Source organism: Epinephelus fuscoguttatus, linkage group LG5 (assembly GCF_011397635.1).
Source record: "Epinephelus fuscoguttatus linkage group LG5, E.fuscoguttatus.final_Chr_v1".
Taxonomy (NCBI): domain Eukaryota; kingdom Metazoa; phylum Chordata; class Actinopteri; order Perciformes; family Serranidae; genus Epinephelus; species Epinephelus fuscoguttatus.
The window spans coordinates 23,947,874-23,972,707 of NC_064756.1; the positions used below are offsets into that span (position 1 = coordinate 23,947,874).

The following is a 24,834-nucleotide window of genomic DNA, read 5'->3' on the forward strand; positions in this document are numbered from 1 at the left end:
TTTTCCAAAATATGTGTGTGCCATTTTGAAGTGAATCAAAAAATATGAAGCTGAGCAGGTAAACGAGGATTGGATGAAGAACCATTACAGTGGTTTTACTTTTTTTCTTTTACTATAAATTACACACACTTTCAGACTGTGGAACAGGTCACTTTCCACTATCAGGTCCTCACCACATATGAAAACTTTTAAAATCTTGGGACCCACTTTTTTATTGCTTTAACTGCTTTTAATTATTAGTATGACGACACAATGACTTCATTTTTATCTGTGACACCTATTTATTTTCACTTTGGTATGTTTAATTGTTTTGTAAATTGATCTGTGAAGCGCTTCAGTCAACATTTTATGTTTTTCCAATCTGCTAAAGTCTATTAAAAACCAAAATAAATTCTTTCTGAGTTTGTCACACAACACAAAAAAAAGTGTTTTTAACCACCCTGCCAAATTTGAATGATTAAAAAATCGTATTAAAATTACTGTTCACAATCGTGACTAAAAAGAAGCAATATTCTCTGCTCTTAAATGCTGGGGAGCTGGAGCTGAAACAAGATTGAGCCGCTAACACTGACACTCCTTAGCAGCTAACCCAGTAGCACACACAGTCTGTGGTAGACAGCACACACACGCTGAACAGAAGACTGAATGCAGCCCCACAGCAACAGACTCTCTTGGTTAGCTTAGCTTAGCATAAAGACTGGAAACAGGGGGAGAGAGCTAGCCTTGCTCTGTCCAAAGGTAACACCTCTATAGCTCTTTAGTTAATACTTTATATCACAGTTATGGTTTTATGGAGTTACACAGGACCTCTGGTGTCATGTACTCTAACACACCACAGATTTAAGTTTCATCTCTCACCCTCTTTGCACTCTGGTCCCGTCCAGCCCTCCATGCAGACCTTGGAGCCGTTGGGGTCACAGTTGAAGTGACCAAAGAAGTCATCACGGGCCCTGCAGAACTTGTTGCAAAAAGGTCCGTAGTAGTTTGAATCACAGCGGAAGCGGAGTCGGTAATCCAGGCTGAGAGGCCGTCCGTGGTGACGGTACGACTGCCACTGTTCACCAGGGTTCAACATGGAGGAGAGGAGGACTCGCTCAATCAACTGACCTGAGGGAGGAGGGAAGAAGGCCAGGCTTTTTTTAGGGTTTCAAGTTTAAATTAGAGCACTTGACCCACCATTATTTGATATTTTAAAAGAAACGATGCTTAAACCTGAGGCAGAACCGGCTGCAAACACAACACTGACATCTCATCACCATTAAATTGTTATGGTGACCACGTTATGCACACATCCAGCAGACAAGGAGCAACATTAATTCATTTTGAGTTGAGTTTGAGCCACCTGGCAAAAGTAAGCGGAGGTAAATATCTGCCTGTTTAGTTGCCAAATGCTCGACTGTGTTCACCAGCTACTCTCTCACTGTGTCTGTCTGCTGTTGAGCAGGTAGTGTACAGCAGGGTTTTAGAGCAAACAGCTGCCTGCTGTGGGAAACAACACTGATGAGAGTGTTGAGACTGATAAACAGTAAAGTTGAGGACAATAAAATCAAAACAATAAAGTGAAAGATGCTGAAATCCTAGGCAGCGCTAAGAGTCAGGTGGTTATTTCTCTGTAGGTTTGTCACCTCTGACGTTTCATACAGTGCAGCTTCAAACTTCTTTGCTGCAGCTCTTTTAAGTAAGTGATCAGATCACGTGACAATCGAATGTCTACGATTTCCAAAATGTTTTCTTTCCCGTCCAGACATAATGTGTGCCTGGCATTTTGTGTTTGCAAAGTGAATATCTTTGGTACATCTGGCATCAGAGCACTTGACCAGACAGCGAGCAGGCTGAAAAACAATGTCAGTATAAATACTGAGACAAGAGGCAGACTATAGGATCAGAGGAAAGGGGTCAGCAGTCTGCAGAGAAGAGAGAGGGCGGCCTGAACACCAGAGAGGACCAGACGAGGCCCGGGGCAGCGGCTGCTGCTGCTGACCCCCGGAGGGGATTTCCCAGAGGCACTGTCATCACCAACTCAGTTATAATCTCCTCTGACAGGGTATTACCACACAAAGCACTGAGAATATGTGTGTGCGTGGGTATATCTGGGTGTCTCAATGTATGCATGAGTGTTTAACTAAGAGATGTTGGTGAGGATAAAGGGAAAGATGTAAGATAGAAAGGGTTGTTGGAAGTAAGTCAGCAATGAAGAGAGGAAGGGGGTACAGTGTGTGTGTGTGTGTGTGTGTGTGTGTGTGTGTGTGAGACAGACAGAGGCAAACACAGCCAAAGAGGAAGGGAGGCAGCTATTAGCGCACACAGATAGCAAACCGCCTGATGGAGAGATGAGATCACCATGGTTTGACACAAAGGAATGAAAACAGAGGCACATATTGGCCAGTGTGTGTGCGTGTATGTGTGTGTCTGCCCAATGTGTGTGCGCATTAGTGTGCGTTTAAGAGAGTGAAAGAGGAATTGGACCAGAGCGGACGCTGAGCACCCTGTTAGCCCGTCCGTTGCGCTTGTTCCTCCACCGGCCTCCGCCTGTCGTCTCATTACACTACTGCAGTGCTTTGTGGGTTTTTCATTATTTTATGGCATGTCAAAGGGCTAATTTCATCTTCACCATTTTCCTGCCAGAAAAGAAGAACAGCAGACATGAGGAGAGAAGAAGGAGAGGAAGAAAATAACCACATTATCAGCCAGCACAGCAGGGAAGGTGTACAACAGAGTGTGATTTCCCCTCTAATGTGATTAGATGAGATGGCACAATAACAAGTGAGCACAAGTAAAGAGAAAGACGGAGAAAACAAGAAAGAGAGAAGTTCAAATATTAGATGACAAACACCTAGCAGCACCAAGAATCTCTAAGCTGCTTTTGAAATGGCACCACACAGAAAAGCAAACAGAATATAAGCATTGGACACACAGGGATTGTGTCTGCAGGTAGCAAGAACACTTAAATCACTTTCTCTGGCCTCCGGTGATTGTCCCCCACTGCCTGCTGCTAGCTGTGAAGTGCCTGCCCTGGGCTGTGGCTGAGAAAACACCGCAGGAGAGAAAACGCCTCCTTTTGACTTGCTATTCCACATCACCAGAACCGACAAATCAATACAGCAGACCTAAGGAACCCAATAGATCAGGTGGAGGGTGTCCAATGTTTGATTTATGTGGATAATTCTCGAGCAGTCTTGTTTTTGTGTTTTGATTCTCATGCAGGATGTCCTGGTGAAATGATTCTCATCTGGATGAAAGCAATAAGTCTAAACATGTGTCTTCAATTTAACAGACAAGCTGGTCTCGATTATGATGCTTCTTATATTGAATTTCACTTTCTCTCCAGCGGGGGTGGCAATTTTGGGGCTGTGAGTGCTACGTCAATACAGCTGAATCACGGTGGAGCACAGCAGCAAATCTGCACTCACAATGACCCAGTAAATATGTAAACGGAAGGAAGAACATACAGAAAATTAAAGTGGCGGCATTTTAAAATAATTGTGGTTTATAACAACACTGTATCGGCAAAATTAAAAGTAACCTGTGTGAAGTTTTTGACCACTGGTGGCACTAGAGAGCAATGACTGTATCTTGTGCACACACTAAGCAGTAACCTCCGAGGCTGCAGTTCATCAAACAGCTGCTTGAGGCTGGCTCCAAAACAGAGTAGATCACCATAGACATACATATTAAAAGGCTCAACTGTAACAGCAGAAATACAGGGGTGTACAGGGGCGAATTTTTATATAAGTCATCCATTTACATTTTATCAAGGCCCAAAGCTACGCATATTCAAGGGCAGGGCCACTTGAGTGACAGTCTGCAAGGTGTTGCTGCATCTACCCCTCACTCCTCCACAGCTCCTCTCGTCCAAATAAGGTCCTGTCTGGCTCCAAAAAAAAACAAGATGGCGACATGTTTGTGCCAAATTTAAAGAATTTCCCAATGGTTGACGTCACAAAAGCTACATCCATTAGTTATACAGTCTATGGCACACACGCATGCACAGGCATCCTTGCACATGGCAATTAGTGATTTATTGTTAATGCACTTATCAACAGCTGGTGGTGTCAATGTGCAGAGAAATGTAGCAATGTGCAAAAAATTTAAAAAAGAAGAGGACTTCTAACAATGTAGGTTTCAAAGTCTTCAAAAAATCTGCTCCGCAAATATTCTATGATGAAGAGAGCCCACCCAATGCACTCTGATGATAAATAAAAAAAGAAAACCTATAAGAAAACTCTACATGGTACCTTTAAATACTGAGATCTGGGAATGTGGTGACAAAAATACAAGCGAACATATAAACTGAGGGGGGCCAATTTGCCACACGCAAGCTGCAATTTGCGACATGAATTATTTCCTCTTGCTCATTTTGACATTTCACTACTCAACACATCACAAGGGGAGTGCTTTGCATATACATGTTTTTGCCACTTTGTCTCATCTTTAAGTAACTTATTTTGTCCTCCCCATTTACATAAATGAGGATAAATAACACTTCTCTGTATAGTGCAATATAGTTCACCAGCACCACAAAGTACACAACAAATCTCCCAAATGGATCATGAATTTCAGAAACAATTTCTAGAAACAGTTTCAACAAAAACTGATCATTACAACCTCCGTGAAGGAAGATTTGGCGCAGGACTGCTCTATTATACCCTTTTCCCACCCATATTATCAAAGGTATGCAGGTTTTTAAGTAGGCGATAGACTCCTCTCCCGTTGCCAGTATACCAGAGCACCGTACATGGCTTTTTTAACTGGTGTCCCATTCATTGTCATGGACAGGCCGGAAAACAGGTTAGTAAAAAGGAGAAAGTAGCATGCATGCCAGTGAAAATGTTATGTACTATAGGTTACTTTTCTTTTAATATCTGCTATATATTCTATCTCTCAAATTCAGTTTCAACTAAATTTTGAACAGTGTTCGAGTGCTGCTTGGATGGAGACAAATCTTGTTTTGGGGCAGTGCATCATTGCATCACGTCAGCAAAGGGGATAAAATTACTATGTCCACCCAGGAGGTTATATCTTTATCACTATTGATCAAAGCTGATCAGAGCTGGAGTCAATAAATACCCGTGACCCTGCAGAGAAATAAGTTTCAGGAATGAATGCTGATTGTAATCTCTTCCACTATGCACAAAAGCCAGATGTTAGAGGGTTTTTTATGCAGTGGGAAAGGGGGTATAGACTTCATTATTTTAGCAAGGTACCTAATAAACCTGCAAATTACTGTACATACAAATACACTGTACACTCTGTTGTTTTTGTGAACTGGGTCTCAGTTTAGCCAAACTTTTATGAAAGAAAAAGAAAAAGTGATTTTATCGAACATGGCTCAACTTACCTACTTACAGTGACCCACTTACTGTAGCTTTGTACGCACACTCTTCCTGTACAATAGGAGATCATTACCAACATTTCAGGAACACCCACTTTCTGTTGTACTTCCAAATAAAGGGGTTTAGATAATCTGGTTCACCTGTTTACAATCTCTCTGACTGCTTGCATATCTGTTTTCCAAGATCCAGTAATTTCTTTGGTGAGTAAGATACCATCATAACCAATAAAAACGAGGACCAAAAATATGGAAGTTGCAATAAGCTAACCTTTAACAGACAAAGTACGCCCCACACATTAACACCAACTACATGTTATTAAAACACAACTCAGTGAAGGTCGTACTGTCGGTGCTCAAAGGACATCATATTTTCACACTATTTCCATAGACTGTATCAGAAGGTATCTATCTCTTGCACAGTAATCCTTTCTGATTAGTAGCAGGGCCTGATAAGTCCATTCAGACTGCTACAGGACGGCAGTGTTTGGGCTGAGCTAAGCTGCTGGCCTAGTGAACGGCTTTAGACCCAATGTAAAGGCTGTCAGGAGCTCAGGTGGAAACGGCAGATAATGCAAACAAGATGTAAGAGCGGCGGCGCTGGAGGGCAGAGGGAAGGAGAGATGGAAGAGGACGGGGAGACAAACACAGAGAAGAGGGAAGGACGGTTCCCAGTTTCTCATTATCGCTGCCATCTTTTGGATACGACTGGGATCCATCCACTGGCTGAGAGGGAGGTAGAGGACGGTGGGATGAAAGAGAGGACTGTGGCATGACAGGAATGAGGAAGGCACAGGAACATCTGTCTCCATCTGTGTGTGTGTATGTGTGTGTGTGTGTGTGTGTGTGTGTGTTTTGCTTTTTATAGCATGCAGCTCACATTCCCTGTCATGGAGCTTTTCCTGATTATGGGGAGAAACAACAAGAAGACAAGCAGGAAATTAAAGGGTCTGGATAAAAGACCTTCGAGGATATTTTCACATTGTTTCACCATGTTGAACCACTTGTAAACAAGCTCTTGTGAATTGTTTGCCTCGATGGTAATGATGCTTGTTGAAAACTAAACTTGCAGATAAAATAGATGTGTGGGAGAATACATCCCTACAAAGCCAAAACACAACTATAACAACAACTATATATTTAGTCAAAACTGGGTTAAGATCAGCATCTGACTTTTTGACGTCTGTTTAAGAGTTTACAATTTACATCCATGTCTGTTTGGACTCATAAAACATATGTAGTGAAGACCTTGAAGAAATCTAATGAATTGTATTCAGTGTATTTTTTGCCCAAACATGGATGCTTCACAAACATCTTCAACCCAGCAGCACAGAAGATCTACACAATCACCACATTTTCGAGGTAGACACCCAAGTTTAGGGTCACCAATTCAGTATCCGACCAAAGTCTTGAATTATGGGCTCACAGTGACCTTTTACCACAATCTTATCAGTTCATCCTTGTTTGTACTAAATGTAAAGAAATTCCCTCGAGGCGTTCTTGAGAAATTGCTTTCACGAGAATGGGACAGACACCCCAAAAACACAAAACCTCTGGCTATAGCTGTATGCATGCTTTCTATTTTAACTACTCAAAATGCAGTCAGAGCTAGCCTTAGTGAAAGCCTTCTTTAATGCCTCTGCACCGGTAAAAGCTGTGGTCAAAGGGAGGCATTATGTTTTTGAGTTGTCCATCAGCCAGATCCATTGTCGTTAATGCAACACATAAGAACAAGAGATGAGAATGGGACTGACGATAGACAACTCAAAAACATAATGTCTCCCTTTAGCAAAAGGAAATAATTCATGTCGCAAATTGCAGCTTGCGTGTGGCAAATTAAAGCAAAGTAGTTTAAAGGTAGAAAGATGCATACAGCTGTAGTCAGAGGGTTTGTGTTTTCAGGTTGCCTGTCCCATTCTCGTGAATGTGACATCCCAGAACACCTTGAGGGAAAGGCCAACTAAAGGCCAACTTCACTGTGACATCACAAAGTTCTGCAAAAACTGAGCATGACGTTAGTTCAGGCAGGACACGATGTCAAGCTCAGCTCACATCGCAGCTACATCAGCTAATCTCAAACAGCCCAGTCAGCTGATGGAGCAGCTGATGGATTCATTTCTATGCAACCAACTGGCGAATCTCATTCAGGCCACCCTATTTAAACTGCTCTGGCCTGCCTACTGTTGCTGCTTCCTCTGCAAGCTGCTTTGCAACCCGCCTCCACCCCAGCTCCTCCTTTTCATGCTGTGTCTGACTTATCAGTGTCATTTCTGTTTGTCACTGATGCTGCTCTGTTCCTGGGGTCTGCTGCTCTTTCTGCCTTTGGCTTTCCATGTAGGTGCATGGAAAGGCAGGGAGGTTTGCTTCTCTCTGCCTAAAGGCTTTGCAAGTAGGTAAGACTTGCATGGAAGAGGCTTTATGCATAGGCCCTAGGAAAGGCAGAGGGGCCCCAGAACAGAGCCATACCACCAAATATAATACTGCAAATGGAAATAAAGTTTTCTATGACTTAAGTGTTCCTGACTGAAACACTTTCCTGGCCATTACTCAGCACCATATCTCAGGAACAGAAGGGCAGACTTTTGGCCAGATACTGAATGTGTGACACTGATGTTGAAAATGTGCTGATTGTAAAGATGGTGTGCAGCTGGTTTGAAGACGTGTGTGATGCATCCACATTTTAGAATTTGTAGCTTTTCTGGTGCAACATCAACATTTGAAGCATTGTCTGTTGTCATGGCTGCATATAAGTCTGGACAGTCATGGATGTAGCCTTGACTGGTTCAGCTGTAATTCTATTTTTTTTTTTTTTTTTACCTGTTTTCCGTAATTGAAAGATGATTGATGCTCCAACATCTTTGCAGTAATCCAATTATAATAAGAGAAAAAGTAATCCCTACAAGCCATGCTTAAAGCTAAGTAGCTTAGCTTAGATGCTCTTTAGATCGACCAAACATGGATGGCAGTATCTAATTTCATCTGATGCAGAGGCGGGGAGTATAATTATTCAGAAAAAGCATGAAATTAAGGTTTGGAAATTTATAGGCTGTAACTGATACACATTTTGGCTCAGTAGCCTTCGAACGTTAAAGCAAGCTGCTTATGTCTGAGGAGGAGGAGAATCATACACATTCAAAACATCAGCACAAGTTGAAAGGCAGACACACACAAACACACACACTGCAGCTTTACCTGATTCTGCCGTGTCGTTGTCGTAGTCCAGAGCCTCCAACACCAGAGAGAAGGACTTCTGTGAAGAAATCATAGAGAAAACATCTGTTTAATATGTGCCATAAATAAACATATTTGAGTTTTATGTCAAATTGAATCACAATTCTCTCGTTGTGATTCAATTTGGTTTGTTGTTGAAGCCCAAAGAAAAAATCCTACAGACAAGCTGTGTTTTTGACCTGTACATAGATGAAGCTTTTTCTGATTCGCAAATATCAGCGTTCCAGCATATGAGTGTAGGTTAGTGATACAGATATTTGACTGCCTCGGGCATCTATTACAGTTAGTGGGTTACAATATGCAGGGTTACTGTGTGGCGCTGCTAGAGTTTTCTTTTAAGTGAAAATATATATGACCTCTGTAACTAATTAAAGCCTGTATACATAATGCATACTATCCTTAATACATAATGCAATAGGTGCATTCAAATAAATCATTGCAAATCAGTGGTGGAAGAAGCAGTAGTCACAGCACAATTATTCTTATGTAAAAATACACATGTATGATAAACTTATGTTATAAAAGTATTATATTACTGATGCATTAATGTGTGAGCAGCATTTTAATATTGTCAGGCAGGCTGTTCTCGTGCACTATTCATATGTATACCTATAAAAAGTAATGCACCAGAGTCCATATTACATATAACCCATGTAATCATGAGCCATCGATACCATACAGTCTGCTGTATGAGGATATGTAGTGCTAAGATAGAGCTTTATATACCCCTGGGTGGTTTTATCTCTGATTTACGAATCACATTTTATAAAGTGTTAATATGCTTTGCACATAAAATCTTGATCTCAAAGGTAGTAACCACAGTACAGCAATGAAATGAAGTGTAGTAGAAATATGAAATAGCATAAATGGGAATACTTAAGTAGAGGACAAGTAGGTCAAAACTGTACTTGAGTGCAGCACTTGAGTAAATATTCCTAGGTCAGTCCTACCGCTGTGGAAAACGTGTGTATGTTTCAATAGTTGCCCTAAGCCTTAAAAAAAGCAGAAATGATTCACTGCCTGAACAAGCCGAGGCTGCAGCTGGGTGCTGATTCAAGGAAACCTCGACCTGCAGCCATGCAGAGAGAGAGACAGGCCGTTAGATCAGTGTGGTGAGGGAGGACGTCCAAAAAAACTTGTGTTCAATTTAATGAACTCACTCTTGGAGCAGGTGTGGTGCTTTATGGAGCTCTTCTTATACTCTGTACCGCAGCATGCAGGTTAATCCTAGATAGACGGGGGCAGGTCGTAGCATTTACAGTCAATGTGACAAAATCTGAATATTTATTAAAATTCATAGCCTTATCTATTGGTACAGTCCAACATTCTGCAGTACACAAGCAGAGGACTCAGGCACAAGCTGGACGTCTTCAAATGATGACTTTGAGCTTACAGAGATATCACACACTGGAGAGATAACAGAGGACAGGTGTTTTTTCTTCTGCCTTTCTTTTTTCTGATGCATTCGTTCATCTTATAGACCAGCGATGAATAATTCAGACCGACACTTTCCTTTACAACTCTCTGTCTCCATCCGTCCATTCCTCCTTCTGTGTAACGCACCAGTGCCTGCCATGCAAATCGCTTCACCATGTGCATTGTGGGTAAGGTTTCTCCTAAAGGGCTACATGGATGTGCAGTCACGTCTTTGCTGCGAGAGCGTATTCTGCCAGAGGGGGGATGAGTGGGAGGAGAGGAAGCTGAGGGAGGGAGATACAGATACTGTAGGAGAGCAGGTGATGGGCACTGGAGGTAAGTGAGGGATTTGGAGGCAGGTTGAGGGTAGGAGGTCGCCGACAATGCTGCTGCTAGCTGGAGGCAAAAAGAGGCAACACGCCAGAAGGAGAGAAGATGAAAGGTAGCAGTGAAGGTGCAAAATGTTAGGGGAGAGAAAATTGGTGGTGCGGAAAACACTGAGTCAGGGATTTGCTTCAAGTGTAGGTACATCCAAGTATATCTGTATGCAGTGGGCGAGGAGATGAGGTGAGCAGACTGATTGTACAGAGAGAGAAAAGGGGTATAAAGGATAATTATGTGGGACGGATGTAAAGAAAAAGGGCAAAGAAAGGTAAAGGAGAAATGCAACTGTGGCAGCTGTGGTGGAATAACGATTTGTGGGACTCCTGGAGTTTTCAGTCAGATTTCCAGATATGTGATGGAGAACAAAGAGGTCAGAGGGAGGTGGAAAAAACGGGAGATAAGATAAAAGAGAGAGCACAAAAGAAAAGAGAGGTGATAAGATAAGAAAAAGAATATAGACAGGGAAGTGGAAGAACACCCACACACACAGTTCGAAGTCACAGAGCTAATGAGATGTGCCGGGTTCATTAAGGCCGGCAGATAGCAGGTAGCCCACAGATGGACCAGCTGGAGTCATTAAGCTTCGGCTTAAAATTCTCACCTGCAGTAATGTTTAGTATTCATGGTTTACATTTTTATACTGCAAGATCCTGCAGTCGATTATAGTCACATTAGATCTATACAGAGTTTATTAAGTATTCAGATACTTTACTCAAGTATACCTTATTAGAAACAGAAGTACCTGTTCGGCAGTAAAATGGCCCCTGTGCATACATGTATATCATTAATGATGATGTAACAATTTGTAAGCAGTATTTTACTGTTGTATTTTATTCAAGTTGGAGCTCATTTTATCACTGTATTTAATGTCAGTTATTTAATCCCTCACCTGGCTCATGAGATAAATCTGAGAGGTTGTGAGATTATTAATGAGGAAAGGGAAAAAAACTTAAATCTGCTCAAGAACTTTGTATTAAATTTTCAGACTTTAATCTTTATAATTTTACCTCTTTGGGTCTCAAACAATTATCAAATAAAGCAACAGGAAATGTTTAGAGGAAAAATATCTCTTCTAACTACTATTAACTACTATTATAGGCTTCAGTATAAGTGTATGCTATATTTACAACACTTTCACTGCTTCACTTTGCCATCAGACAGCTGTTTCCGACGGGGAACTGAAGCTGTTGTCTCAAAGCCACCAGACTCCACTGACAAACCAACAATTTTAGGACATGTAAATTGCTGGTCTACTGCTGCCTTCATCAGTTAGTGTGTAAGTTTAAGTGGAGAACATTTTCCGAATGTGGCCCACACTTAAACTGATACTGATTTCTTTTAGGTGGCTAATATACATCTTGCTGCAGCCCCTGTCCACAGCAGTACATTGTTTAGCTTCCATGCTGGTAGATTTTGTTTATCAAAGACGCTAGCAAAGCGACACAGTATATAAAATAAGCACAGCAGACCTCTGTCTTTAACTATATATCTTTAAACGTTACAGTTTCGGCTGATTCTGATTGGTTACAGCACTCTATGGTCTGTTATTTCTGACGAACAGACCGCTGGTATGGACACAGATCTGATCATACATACTTTGTGGAGGCAATAAAATCTTTTCAAATCCATATTTTATGTCACATGATTGATTTCTTTAGTTAATAGCATTGTAATAAGTGGGACAGTGTACTACTCTGCTTCACATTGGGGTCTTAGATCACGTGTCAGGGTTTATTTCACAGTAATTACCTGCTCACTGTACATTATGGTCTGACTGACTGCTACAATTCTGATTGGCTGCAGGGTGTCCCTTAAAACAATATAATGGACACCTGTTGAGCAGTTTTGGTGAAACAGATTGTTCATTGTTCTAATTTAATGTACTAGCTACGTAATACTAGTATCAGCCTGTATCTAATATTAGTAACTTAGCAACCAGGACGCTGTCAAAGCCTCCATTTACAATTGTTTTCCACCACTGGAAAAACATCACAGGATGGAGAGAGTAACACACAAGGTACAAGAAGTGCACTGGCCCTCTAAACTCACTGATACTTCACGTCCCATTCGCCATTCAACTCGCTACCTCAGGCTGCAGCTGACAGCAACATAGGCTACTGTTTGCTTGTGAAAATCTTGATTTGATTTGGAGACAATGACATGGCTGGAAAGTTAGCTGGTCTTCTTGTTAAACATACTGTCAAATAAGATTTACTGTCTGTCCACTGTACGCAACATTGACTCTAAATCTTGCTGGCATAACAGCTTTCTGGTTCATTGCTGAGCCAAAGGTTTCACTGAGCTGAGCGGACTTGAAATATCTCCTGTTTCAGGTCTTATCTAAGGTCATTTCTATTTACTGGAGCAGTGAACAATGAGATGAGGGGTTAAAGAGGTCTGGTAAACACTTCTTTCTAACTTCACACTTCTCAGCCTTTTATTTTCATTTTCAAACTTATAGTTTTCAACTCGACATGTTGATTTTTGAGGTCAGACTGGTTGTGATGAGCTGTCCACTACAACAAAATGCACACACAACATTACCTCACTGTTGGCTCGCTAGCAAACCTCTTAGCCTTCCCTCCCTCTTCCCTCACCCTATATGCACCTCTCCCTCCTCCAGCCCGTACCTCCTGCCAACTGTTACAGCAGGTTAAGACCTGTGGGAAGTCCAGCGCCTTTTTCTTTTCTTTTGTTCTCTCCTATTCCTCCCCCCTCACCGTCTCACCTCCTCACTCATATGTGCACACGGCCAGGTGAGTTATGATACTGTCATTGATACAGGAAGGGTGTATCTGCAGTAAGCCCCGTTGCCAAGGTTGGGGGTCCTGTACGGCAGCCAGGAGGGGTCAAACTAACCAGGGTTACCAAATTAAAATCACAACAACCACTGATAAGACCCGGAATATGTGCGTAAAAAGATTAAGAGAATCACCCACAATAAACCCTTCCTGACAACCTCTCCAAAACACACACACACACACACACACACATATACACACAATCTCATGGACATCATAGCAATTTGTTTTGCAATCACAAAGTCCGTGACGTCAGAGACCTGTTGTCATTACAGGCCGGGTGAAAGCAAAGCGGACACGCACAGAGGGGGAAATCAAACAGTAAACATCTCAAAGAAGGAGCAGATAAGATCATGTCCAATGATGAAGTGATATTTTTACCTCGTTCAGACTCAAACAACATCTCAGTGTTATGTTTGCCATATGTGGAGATAATGGCCAAAGTGATGACAGCAGGAAAATGACATAATGGGAAAGGTGTGTGTGTCTGTGAACTGAATGTGTGTGTGTTTGTGTGTGTGGGGGGTGATTATTGTAGAGGAGGTGGAGGATTAGCCCGGCAGAGGACAGTAGATCTTTTCAAAACAGTGATAAGAAACATATTAAAAATGTATTATTGTGTCTTCTTTCACAGTTCAGAGCTAAAAGAAGAAAAGAAACACCAATTTGTGACTTGATGCTGTCAAATCATCGAGGATGAATGCATCTGTTTATTCATACAGTGTACAATGTTAAAAATCTCCATTTGTTCATAGTTGTTCTCCAGCCAGCCTCAGCTGTACGTTGAACATACTAGAGTGTGCTAAATGCTATGCTTATTAATGTTTCTAATGATGCTATATCCGATCACTTCTGACTTTTGTTGACATGCTCACAAAAACTGGAATGAGCTTATGAAATGGAGCAGCAAAACTGTCAATTCATTTTATCCTCTGGAAGATGCTGAAAATATCTCGCCCAGCACTTGAAATGTAGATTGACTGCATTTTAATCAACATCACAGATCATAGATAAACATGATGCAGTGTCATTTTGGCTGGCTTACATGCTAGAAAATTTTCTGCGAGCTGGTGCCCTTTTTTAATTTTATTTTTTTGCTTCTGCACTCGGACAGCCTGAGTCCGCCAGTCTGTCAACACTTAGCCTGCCAATGGACCTTTTTCACAGCAGACATTCTGACTTGTCTTAGCAGAAAAAGCACAGGTGACATTGATAACATTGAGTTCCATTCAATGTCCCAGTAAGCTAGTAACAGTTAGCCAACATAGACAATACCAAGGTCTACCCTTAATGGAACACAGCTGTCATTAGTGAATACACCTGTGCTGCTCCTACTCTGACGTGTCAAAATGTCTGCCGTGAAAAATGTCTATACTTATTAATGGTATACTATGCAGGATTGATGGTTACTGTTTGTGTACACGCCTGCCAGGGAAAGTGAATGTAAAGCTGACACCAGATTCTCTTTCATTTGGTGTTTCGCCTTCCTATATTTGTGCTTTTTACGGTGCTGTGTAGCGGACATACCTGCTGCTTATGGTCTGGAACTTAGTCACTACCTTTTTATAAAGTCCTGACATCAACTGAGCACTGTGCTTGTACACATCCATAAATGTCCCAAGCACAGAAAATGAGAAGAAATAAAGACAATACAGGCAGAGGGCAGAGTCTCTGCAGATAAATTACAAAACCACACACCTCAAGTGGATCGTAAGTGACAAAACCGCTTCTGCTACACTGACAGGTGAATCACAGTGAGACAGACCTCTTCATATACTTTACATTTGACTGACATGTTTGCTAGATGACTATCATTTTCCTTTCCCTCTACATCCATTTTGTACATTAAATGTCATTTTACTCTCTGAATAATTCTTACCAACCTGAATCATGAAAGCTCTGCCACCATTAGAGCACTCTTGCTTCTTTATTGTTCCCAAATGAATGTGATTTATAGACCATTTCCACATTTTTGATTCGTCGCAGCAGGAAAGGCACAGGTGGTGGAACTAATAACATCACTGATGTGCTCTGTTCAAGCAATTAATGCAATGCATTAAGAATTATGGAATTAGTTACACCTGTGTTAAACAAAAGCAAAAGTCTGCTCTGGGAAAGGTCTAAATCAATTTCAGATTCATTCACTAAAACAAGCAGGAAGTGCAGACTGATTCTGGAGTGCATTTTGAGCTGCATCTTGGTTTGTTTAATTATTGAACGGGGAAATAAATAGTCTGGTGAACTTCCTGTTTAAACACATCACAGCCCCTTAAAAAGCTGTTTACAGTTCTATGTAATACTGTGTGAGACATATCACCATTTCAGTGTTTTTATAACATACATGAATCTGTAAACAAAATATCGGACATATGTAGTGTTGTACTACTCAAGATCTGTCTTGGTCTGGGGAAGGGTTAGGGGTTAGGAATTGGAATACTTAGACCTGCAGGGGTATCACTAAATGTGCAAAAAAAAAAGGCGTGTTGAATGAAGCTTGTTAAGTTAATTTCAGCTCTTTAGTGTTTGTTTGTATTTCTTTGCTTATAGAAAATAAAGGAAAATTCCCACACATAAAATTCATTGCTGAAATGCCTTTTGAATATTCTATCACGCCATTTCTCATGGTACACACACACACACATATCTACAAATGGTAACAAAAGAGGTGAGTGAAGAGGTAGCTTCATACCTTTTTTGTGGGTGTTTTTATGAGAATGAGGATCTTCTAAATCAATTTTGAGGAGTGCCTTTAGTTTGAATGTTCCTCATTTTATTGTAGTGTGTCATGTACTGTGCAACTCAAACTGGTCTGGTCTTGATCTTGACTTAGTCTCAATCCCTGAAAGTCTTGGTCTTGATACACTCTGGTCTTGCTCATCAATTGGTCTCGGTCAAAGTGGTCTGAGCTACAATGCTGGTTGTATGTTCTAGTTTCTAGAAGAACACACCTATAGCTGAACATTCATCCAATGAATTCTTTTCTGTCTATCTAATCTGTTTCCTCTCAGAAAGCTCCTGTACAGAACCAACTAATTTTCAGTCAGATCTCATTATGATTGTTGCCAGTCATGACATGTGCAGATGGTCTGAGCCTGGCATGGCCGCAGAGAACAGGAGTTCAAAAAAAAACCAAAAAAAAAAAAACCAAAAAACTGAGACATCAAACATCAGAGCAAGAGACTGAGTCCTGATGATAAATCGTCCCTTCCCTCCCCTCAGGCCTTCGGCTGTCTGTTTGTCTGGCCCTGTCCCTTCGCCTGCAGCCTCACGTCAGTCTAACAGCAGCAAAGCTCAGGATTAGAACAAACTATGCTAATTCAAACCACTGGACAGACATTTGTGACGGCATGTCAAATTCTATTTAATGAAGAAAATCAACCTCCATCCTCCAAACTGCCTCTGTCGCTGCTCCAGTTTCTCAGCCTGACCCCTTACTCTCCCTCCCTCCTCCCCATCAGTGCCCCTCTCTCCCCCGCCTCCCCGTGCCATCATTCCCTCCCTCCATCTCTCCCTCTCCCTCTCCCTCTCTCAGACATGGGCAGGGTAGGATATCCCGACAAAGCCAGGCTGTACAAACACAGCTCTACGACAGGAAGAACTCCCAGCCCTGAGAGAGGAATTTCCCCTCAGAGCTCACACACTAATGCATACACACTTGCACACGCACAACCACACACATGCAATTCAGAGGCACACTAGCATCCAATATTACCCCGGTAGATTGCTAATCTTTATTTTTCCATATACAATGCTTTCATTCAGCCCTGAAAATATTAGTCTACTTTCCACAATGGAGATCGCAGCAGACTAAATGTGTCATTTATCATTTTAGACAACAGGATTTGGTGCTTTAATCATTTAACAATAGCTGCCAGAGAAAGAGGCCCGAAACTGCCTGAGTAACATTTTATTTTATGGGTCTGTAGTTTTCCTGCTTCTAGAAAGAACTTTATGATGTGGTATAAAGTATAAAGAAAATACGCACAGTATTCTTTTGGTTCAGTTACTTGAGTGCAGCATGATTATGATTAGCTGTTGATTTTCAGAGGATACTTAAAGGGACAGCTCACCCCTAAATCACAAATACACATTTTTCCTCTTATCCGAAGTGCTGTTTATCAATCTAGATTTCTTTGTGAGAGTTGCAGAGTGTTGGAGATATTGACCATAGAGATGTCTGCCCTCTCTTAACCCTTTGAAACCTGACAGCAAATTGGCTTGATTTCTTTTAAAAACATGGGGAAAAGGCAACAAACAGCGAAAGACGAAATGACCCAAAAAATTGTTAAGAAATTAGTAAAAAGAGAAAAAAACAAACAAGAAAATTAGTAAAAAGAAGAAAAAAAGAAAGTTAAAAAAAATTAACAAACAAGGTAATGACCTGGAAAGGGTGTTTAAAAATTAAAATAACTCTGTAACATAATTTAAAAATGCAATAACAATAATTATAAAAATAGTTTTTCCCAATTTTTTTCCACAATTATTTAAAAAATATATATTCATTGATTTTATTTTGCAATTTATGGGACATTTCTCACCAAGTTTCTCATTGCCTTCTTTTCCATGTTTTTGAAAGATATCAATGTGCTCAGGGTTCAAAGGTTTAAATATAATGGAACTAGATGTCATTCGACTTGTGGTGCTCAGTGCACGCTCAAGATAATCCGCAGACCTTGTTGTGAGCAGTTTCATGTAGGAACTATTTTCTTTCTACCAAACAACACCCGCACACCGTATTACCACGCAGAGAGGTTTGTGCTCGTGACAGCACAAGCTGTACCCATTAATGGCATCCTCCTTGGCAAAGCTAATACGTTAGCTAGCTCAGTGGTGCTAGGTGAGCTAGCAACATGTGAATAAGCAGGTGTAGATCTGTAAAAAGAAAGTAATTCCTACACGAAACTGCTCACAACAAGGTCATGATCCCTGGAAAAGAGACATTGCTGTTGACAGCACAAGCCGAGTGCCATCTAGTGTCATTATATTCAAGAGAAGGCCGACATCTCTATGGCAGATGTCTCCAACACTCGGAGACTCACGCCAAAACAATCTACAATGATAAATAGCATGACAGGCAAGAGGAAAAATAAGTATTTTTGATTCTGGGGTGAACTGTATCTTAAAAATGTATTTGTAATTTAATCAAAAAGCCACACGCTTCTTTCATCTCACAGGTTTGAACTCATACGCATCAAGTAAAGCCTGCATACAGTAATTAAACAAATGCACTTAAGCCCTTAGGCACATACAAAACATCAGTGCAGTCAGACAGTACAATAAAAATCTTACGCACAAACACACATACAGGAGACTAATGGACTACTAAACATTCACTGTGTAGATGACAGAGAAAATTAAATTAACAGCAAATGTTTGACACAACTTTTAATATTCATAATCTGCAGCTGGACATTTGTTGCTTTCATGCACCTGCCAACTCTCACCCTTTGCATCAGAAAGCTGAAGTAATTACAGACTTGCACATTTACAAACAAAGGACAACTCGCATGGACACACACACACACACAAACATGCAAACGGTTGTCATAGCAGCAGCTGTGCCCGAGCCCGATTGGATGGCTGACACCTCACCTGCACTGCAAATTAGTAGTGGAGGTAACCACAGTAACAATGCCATTACTATTCCAGTGGCAAAGCTCATACAGTAAATATGGGGGTATACAGAACCATATTGTTTCATGTTATTTATATCTGAGAGCAAAGATAAAAAAAGGTAAGACTATAATGTGTTTCAGATTGATTTCCACTCTCCTGAAGAACAAAATAAAATGTTGTCCGTACATTGCGGCTCCCCACAGACCCATAATTAAAGCAGCCTCGTGTCAAACATGATTATTGTGTTATTGATTGATTCTAGGCTTAAAATAACAAAGCAAAAAAATCAATCTCTTTCGATCAAGGAGTGTCCGGTGCACAGAAGAGCGAGAGAGACGTGACGACATGGTGGCTAATTTGTGAATTTTCAAAAGTCTCTGTGGATATTAACCAATGCCAACCACATTCCTGCCCTCAGGTGGAGAAAACACACACACATACACACACACACACACACACACACACACACACACACAGAGCACGAGATGTGGTATTAGACCCCCGGTGTGCAGCCGTCCACCCCACCCTGCTCCCATGACCCCGTCCCTATAATTAAATGTCTCTGTTCTCCCGTTCTCGTCATCTCCTGTGTTTTTCTTTCATTCTAGACATAATTAGTAGTCGCCTTTATCTTCCCCTCCTCACCCTGACTCACTTTCCATTCACCCATCACCACCGGTAACATTTCCATCTTCATCATCCCTTCAAACTTTTTGCACCAGTGGTGGAAGACGTTCTCAGATTCTTTATTTAAGAATATGAGAGTTTAAAAATCTTCCATTACATGTCCTGCATTCAAAATCCTGAAGAAGTGAAAGTGCAGAAAGCAAAATATACCTTAAGTATTAAACATATTAAGTACTGTTTTTTGCAGTAAAATGTCCCCTTTGACTGACATATCATTATATATGACATAATTAGATTTTTAATACTGATGCATCAATGTGTAAGCAGCATTTTATTATTATAGGTGGTTACTTTAACTACTTTACTTAAAGTTAGGTGGTTTAGTCCCATTGTTTTCAATCCAGGGGTCAGGCCCCTTCAGGGGGTCACAGGATATATTTGTGGGATCATGACATAATTTTGAGTTGTAAAGAATAAAAAAAAAGTTCTGTTGTAGTATTGTTTTCTACTTTTCTTTCTGTCTTTCTTTGTTAAATATTAAATAATTTGACATCTTCTGGTCTTGAACTGTAATTTTAAGTGAAATTGCTTGTTCCCTGACCTTAACGGTGGGTATTACTTAGTGCTTTAGATTTTATATTTTTCTAATTCTGATATACATATATATATATATATATATATATATATATATATATATATATATATATATATATATATATATATATATATATCAGCCCCTTCAGGATGTTGCAATGTTGTGATCGCAGCACATAACGCAAATTCAACCAATCCCTGTGAGTTTTGCGTGATCTTATAATTTTGTCCAATCACCGCACTTTTTCTGCATTTGACCAGTTGTGGTAGTTTCCCACGAGTTTCATCAATCACTGCAGTCCCCTCAAACAGTGTCACTTAACTCACTTCCTTGTTTCTGGTTATGAAGATGCAGACATGTGCGCACAAATATAACACCTCTATCAACCAGAATAACTGCTTAAGACTGTGCAGGGCAAGTCCCTGATGTTCTGTACGACAGCAGGGGTATACTGTTGTAGTGGGACACCAACAACATCAATTAACAAACACTTCTCTACCCCCAAAAATGCTGGAAGAATGGCTGAGAAGTGTTTTCAGCAGATGAGACAAATTATCAAGACAGAAACTGTCGCATCAGATCTATTGCTTAAAGAATCAAGGTGAGTTAGACTAAAGGTGCATGGTTAGTGATAACGTTAGTGTAGTATAGTTCTTTCTGCAACAACCCCAAAAACAGCCCATAAAGATTATGTAGTGCACTAAAAGGAGCAATATTTCCCTCTGAAATGTGTCCGCATGTAATGGAAATACTTGTGTAAAGTACCTAAAACTGTATTTGAATAAATGTACTTAGTTGTTTTCCCCCACTGTCTGTCCCTCTCTATGTCCTCACTCTCTCTCTATCTGTCCGACAGTCACATTCCTGCAGAGTTAATTGACTTAAACTGAACTATGCGGCTGCTTCAAAAGCTGTGGAACAGAGGCCTCTCGACATGACGTGCCCTCATCCTCCATGTCGCCCTGCCCCATCTCCATCCTGTTCTCCCAGCCATCTCTCCCCTCCTTTACCTCCTGCTGCTTATGACTGTCTCAGTAGGGTGAGTAAGCCGTTATGACACACACGCACCTCCGTCTACATCTGCACCCCCACCCAAAACACCTGTGCCCCACACTGAGATCATCCGCTGACCACCCAACTCTCACTTCCTTCTTCTTCACTCCCCTACACAGCGCTTATATCAACTTTACCCTTTTGTTCATTAATCTCAACTCTTTGTACCAACTTCCACCCCTCCCTCTAATCACCCATCGCAACCCAGACCAGCTGCCCTCATCCCCTCCTAACCCCCCCTCCTCCTCCTCGTCTCCGACTTCCGCAGGAAATTACCTTGTCTGGATGCTTCACATCCACGGCTGCACTTACAGGGAGAGAAGTCAGGGAGTGGTGTGTGTCTGCAAAATGTGTTAACAGTGTGTGTGTGTGTGTGTGTGTGCTCAGATTTCTTAAGTCTTGACAAACAAATCTCCCCAAGTAAATAGAAAAATGAGTAAAGTGACCAGTGGGTCAAGGGAGGAACCTATATTTAAGGGATCTCATACAATCCAGCAAATTTCACATTTCTGGAAACATCTCCAGCTCAGGCACTGCCTCCTTGTGGGGCCCTGAAATCCAAACCTACAATGGCCGACACAAAAGGTCAAATTTCCATTCGGAGAGACATGCTAAAGCTTCAGCAATGACAGAAATGTGCTGCAAATTAAAAGATGTGCTGCACAAAGTCAAAACAAATACACAAACAGCAAACTCTGCCAATACAGACACAATGCAAAGTCAAATAAAGCAGCTTGATATTTGTCCCGAGAGAGAGAGACCAGACCAGAAAGTGTTTGTTTTTGATACGTATTCTTTTTTGCACTTGGCCTTTATCTTTATATGTTATGGAAGAACAACAGATTTATGTAGCCCCCATAGGTCTGGTGGACTTCCACTGTGGTGACTGGTTGGACAGCATTTTTTTCTATTACATTTGTTTTTTTTACTTTAAATTATTTCTGTATTTGCTGCATGTTTGCTGATTTTTGTTTGTTTGTTTTTGTTAATTTGCAGCATGTTTCCATTGTATTTATTTTGGATTTTCGTAAGTTTTTTTGAATTGTAATTGCTTCTGAAGCTGCAGCTCATAACGTGTTCACCCTTGCTGGCCACTGTACAAACCATAACCAACACATTCTTTCTCCCAACTTGTCAAATATTGACGCTTGGTCAATGGCAGTGGCTCTACACGTCAAACTATGACACTCTAGGTACCCCTCCAGCATGCAGTCTCTCATGTAGGTTTGGATTAAAATAAGTACGCTTGTTACAGTCATATTGTAACATCACGTCACATATGTCAAATCGCATACATGACTAGCGTGGTATGCTACACATACTAGTGCACTGCATTGTTATCTGAATAACAGGATAGAATTTTGGTTTCACATGGGACATAAACAGCGGGCTCCTGGGTGACAGCCCAGAGTTTGACCCATCCACCTCCCCTCCCAGCTGCCGTATGCAGACTGTCTTTATTCTATGTTAGTTGCTCAGAGTGTAAAAAAATTCTGCCACCCAGAGCATCTCATACCGCCACTAAAGGCATTTCACCCCGTTGACACCATGGATGAGGAGATATTAATCATGGAGGTGCACCACGATGTCTTCCAGCGGAGCTGTACCGCTGCGCACAGCAAACGCAGCCAGTAGGTGTTGATGGATGGTGGAGCACGCAGCGGATAACCAGTGCCAGACGCCAAGGGGAACTGACCAAATGTCAGTATTTGATGAATTGGGAGTGACACTGGGTTGCTACAACACTTATGCTATAAGAAATGTGGTGGTCAATATCCCACGACAACTCCCCTAAACTTAGGTGGGAGAAAGATAGTCAGAAAAATATTGAAGAACAATAGTGGAATGAAAGTTATGTGCATGCAAACACCACCCAGTTTAGATGGATGGATGGATGGATGACTGGCTGGCTGGCTGGCTGGCTGGCTGGCTGGATGGATAGATGTATTATTTACATAAAGTCAGCAACATATAGAGGATTAAATGGCTTTCCTGTTATGACGGGTGGAGTGAAGTGGGAATCATACACCCATCAGACGGACGGAAACAAGAGTGCAGGATTATAATGTGATAATGAGACACACTATGCAAGTTAAGTATACAGTAAGTGAGGACAATGTGTATGTCAGTGGACGGGAATGACAGACCAGAGCTGGAGAGGCATCGTGGGACTGGGTTGGGATCATTACTGAGGACTCTGGTCAGAATATGTTTCACAATGTGATGGCTCAAAAAATGTTTGTGGTTGCTCCCGTCAAGCTTCAGGCAACACAAGACGCCGCGGAGAGAAGAGGGAGGATTTATGACAGCTTTACTGTATCTCTGCCTGCTCTGTGTAATCCACCGGGACGTGATGTGGCTGAACATCACTGGAGGGCAGTGACACTGAGAACAAAAGGTTTACAATGAGAGAGACAGAGAGTGTTGGAGGGTGTGTGTGGGAGACAGTAAAGGAAAGAGGGTGAGGAGATATGACAGAAGAGAAAGAGATCAATGGCACAGACAGTCAACTATTTGCTGTGATTACACCTGGGTACAAACGATTGTACACCTGCGATCTGCATTCAATGACACACAATGACATCCACAAACTGTAATTTCACTGCGATCATGTAAATCAAGCTTCCTTTGCTTCTTTTCTCTCCTAATAAAGAGACTCCTACCCTCAATCCAATTTGCACACAAATGAAATCATTAAAACATGCTTCCCTTGAGACGTTTACCCCCGAGTTATTAACTTATCTCTAAAAAACACAAGCTCCACATCCCGGATGGAATTAACCTCCGTTGTGTTTTTTGTGTGTGTTGGCTGATGAATTTGTGATCTGTGTTTGGGTGAGTCACAAAGTGTGTGTGTGTGTGTCTATGTGCAAGCCTGCAGGTTTGTGTGTACAAACGATGTGCACAACAGTATCAGCGTACATGCAGGTATGCAAGGCTGCATAGGAGAGTCAATTAGGGGACAAAAGAGAGGAGAGGAACAAACGACAGCAGGAGAAAGAGTGAAAGAGAGACTCGGGAGAGAAAGAAAGCTCCAACTATTCTCCTCTCCTTTCGTTTCTCTTCACTGACTTCCCCCTGTTCGGCTCCCACACAGCAGGAATGCACAGGTTACAACCACATGTGTGTGTCAGAGTGTGTGTGTGTGTGTGTGTGTGTGTGTGTGTGTGTGTGTGTGTGTGTCCTTGCCTATATGATGGAATAGAGTCTCCTCTGATCTGTTTCAGTGATTAGAAGTTACTCAATCCAGTATTGAAATGTGCAGTCAGAGATTTTAATCCACTACACTTTGTGTCAAATGCAGTGAACATCTCCTCACAGCCTGCCCGCTGTCTGTTCTGTATGTGTGCTGAAAAGAAAATCTGATGTTCATACACAGCCCTGGCTCTGTAAATCAGAAACAAACAACTCTGTCATGCTGTGCTCGAGCACAGGACAGGGGAAAAGCCTTGGATACATTAAGAAAGGCAAAGGGAACAAGAGGGACAGTAAACCTGGCTCATGCTATCATGCTGAACTCCACAGGGAATATCTTTCTCCAGAATCACTGACTCCACCTTGAAGTGAAATTCAGAGGTACGTGAGTATTTTCATTTTATGCTACTTCATACTTCTACATCACTTAATTTCAGTGAGGGATATTAAATAAAAGTTTGACACTTTGGGAAATACACTTATTTGCTTTGTTGCCGAGAGTTAGATGATAAGATTGACACCACTCTGTGTGTATGCTAAATATTAAGCTACAGCCAGCAGACAGTTAGCCAAAGCCCCCTTTACAC

General features: G+C 41.4%; 1 protein-coding gene across 1 annotated transcript in view; it reads right to left on the reverse strand.

Annotated features, from left to right (window-relative positions):
- Nucleotides 1-24,834, reverse strand: part of LOC125889349 (protein jagged-1b) — a 65,063-nt gene that overhangs the window by 21,132 nt on the left and 19,097 nt on the right. The window contains exons 3-4 of the mRNA XM_049577230.1: nt 8,522-8,579; nt 859-1,107 (exon numbers count right to left, since the gene is read on the reverse strand). Of these exons, the coding sequence (XP_049433187.1) occupies nt 859-1,107; nt 8,522-8,579 (307 nt within the window). The remainder of the gene's footprint in view (nt 1-858; nt 1,108-8,521; nt 8,580-24,834) is intronic.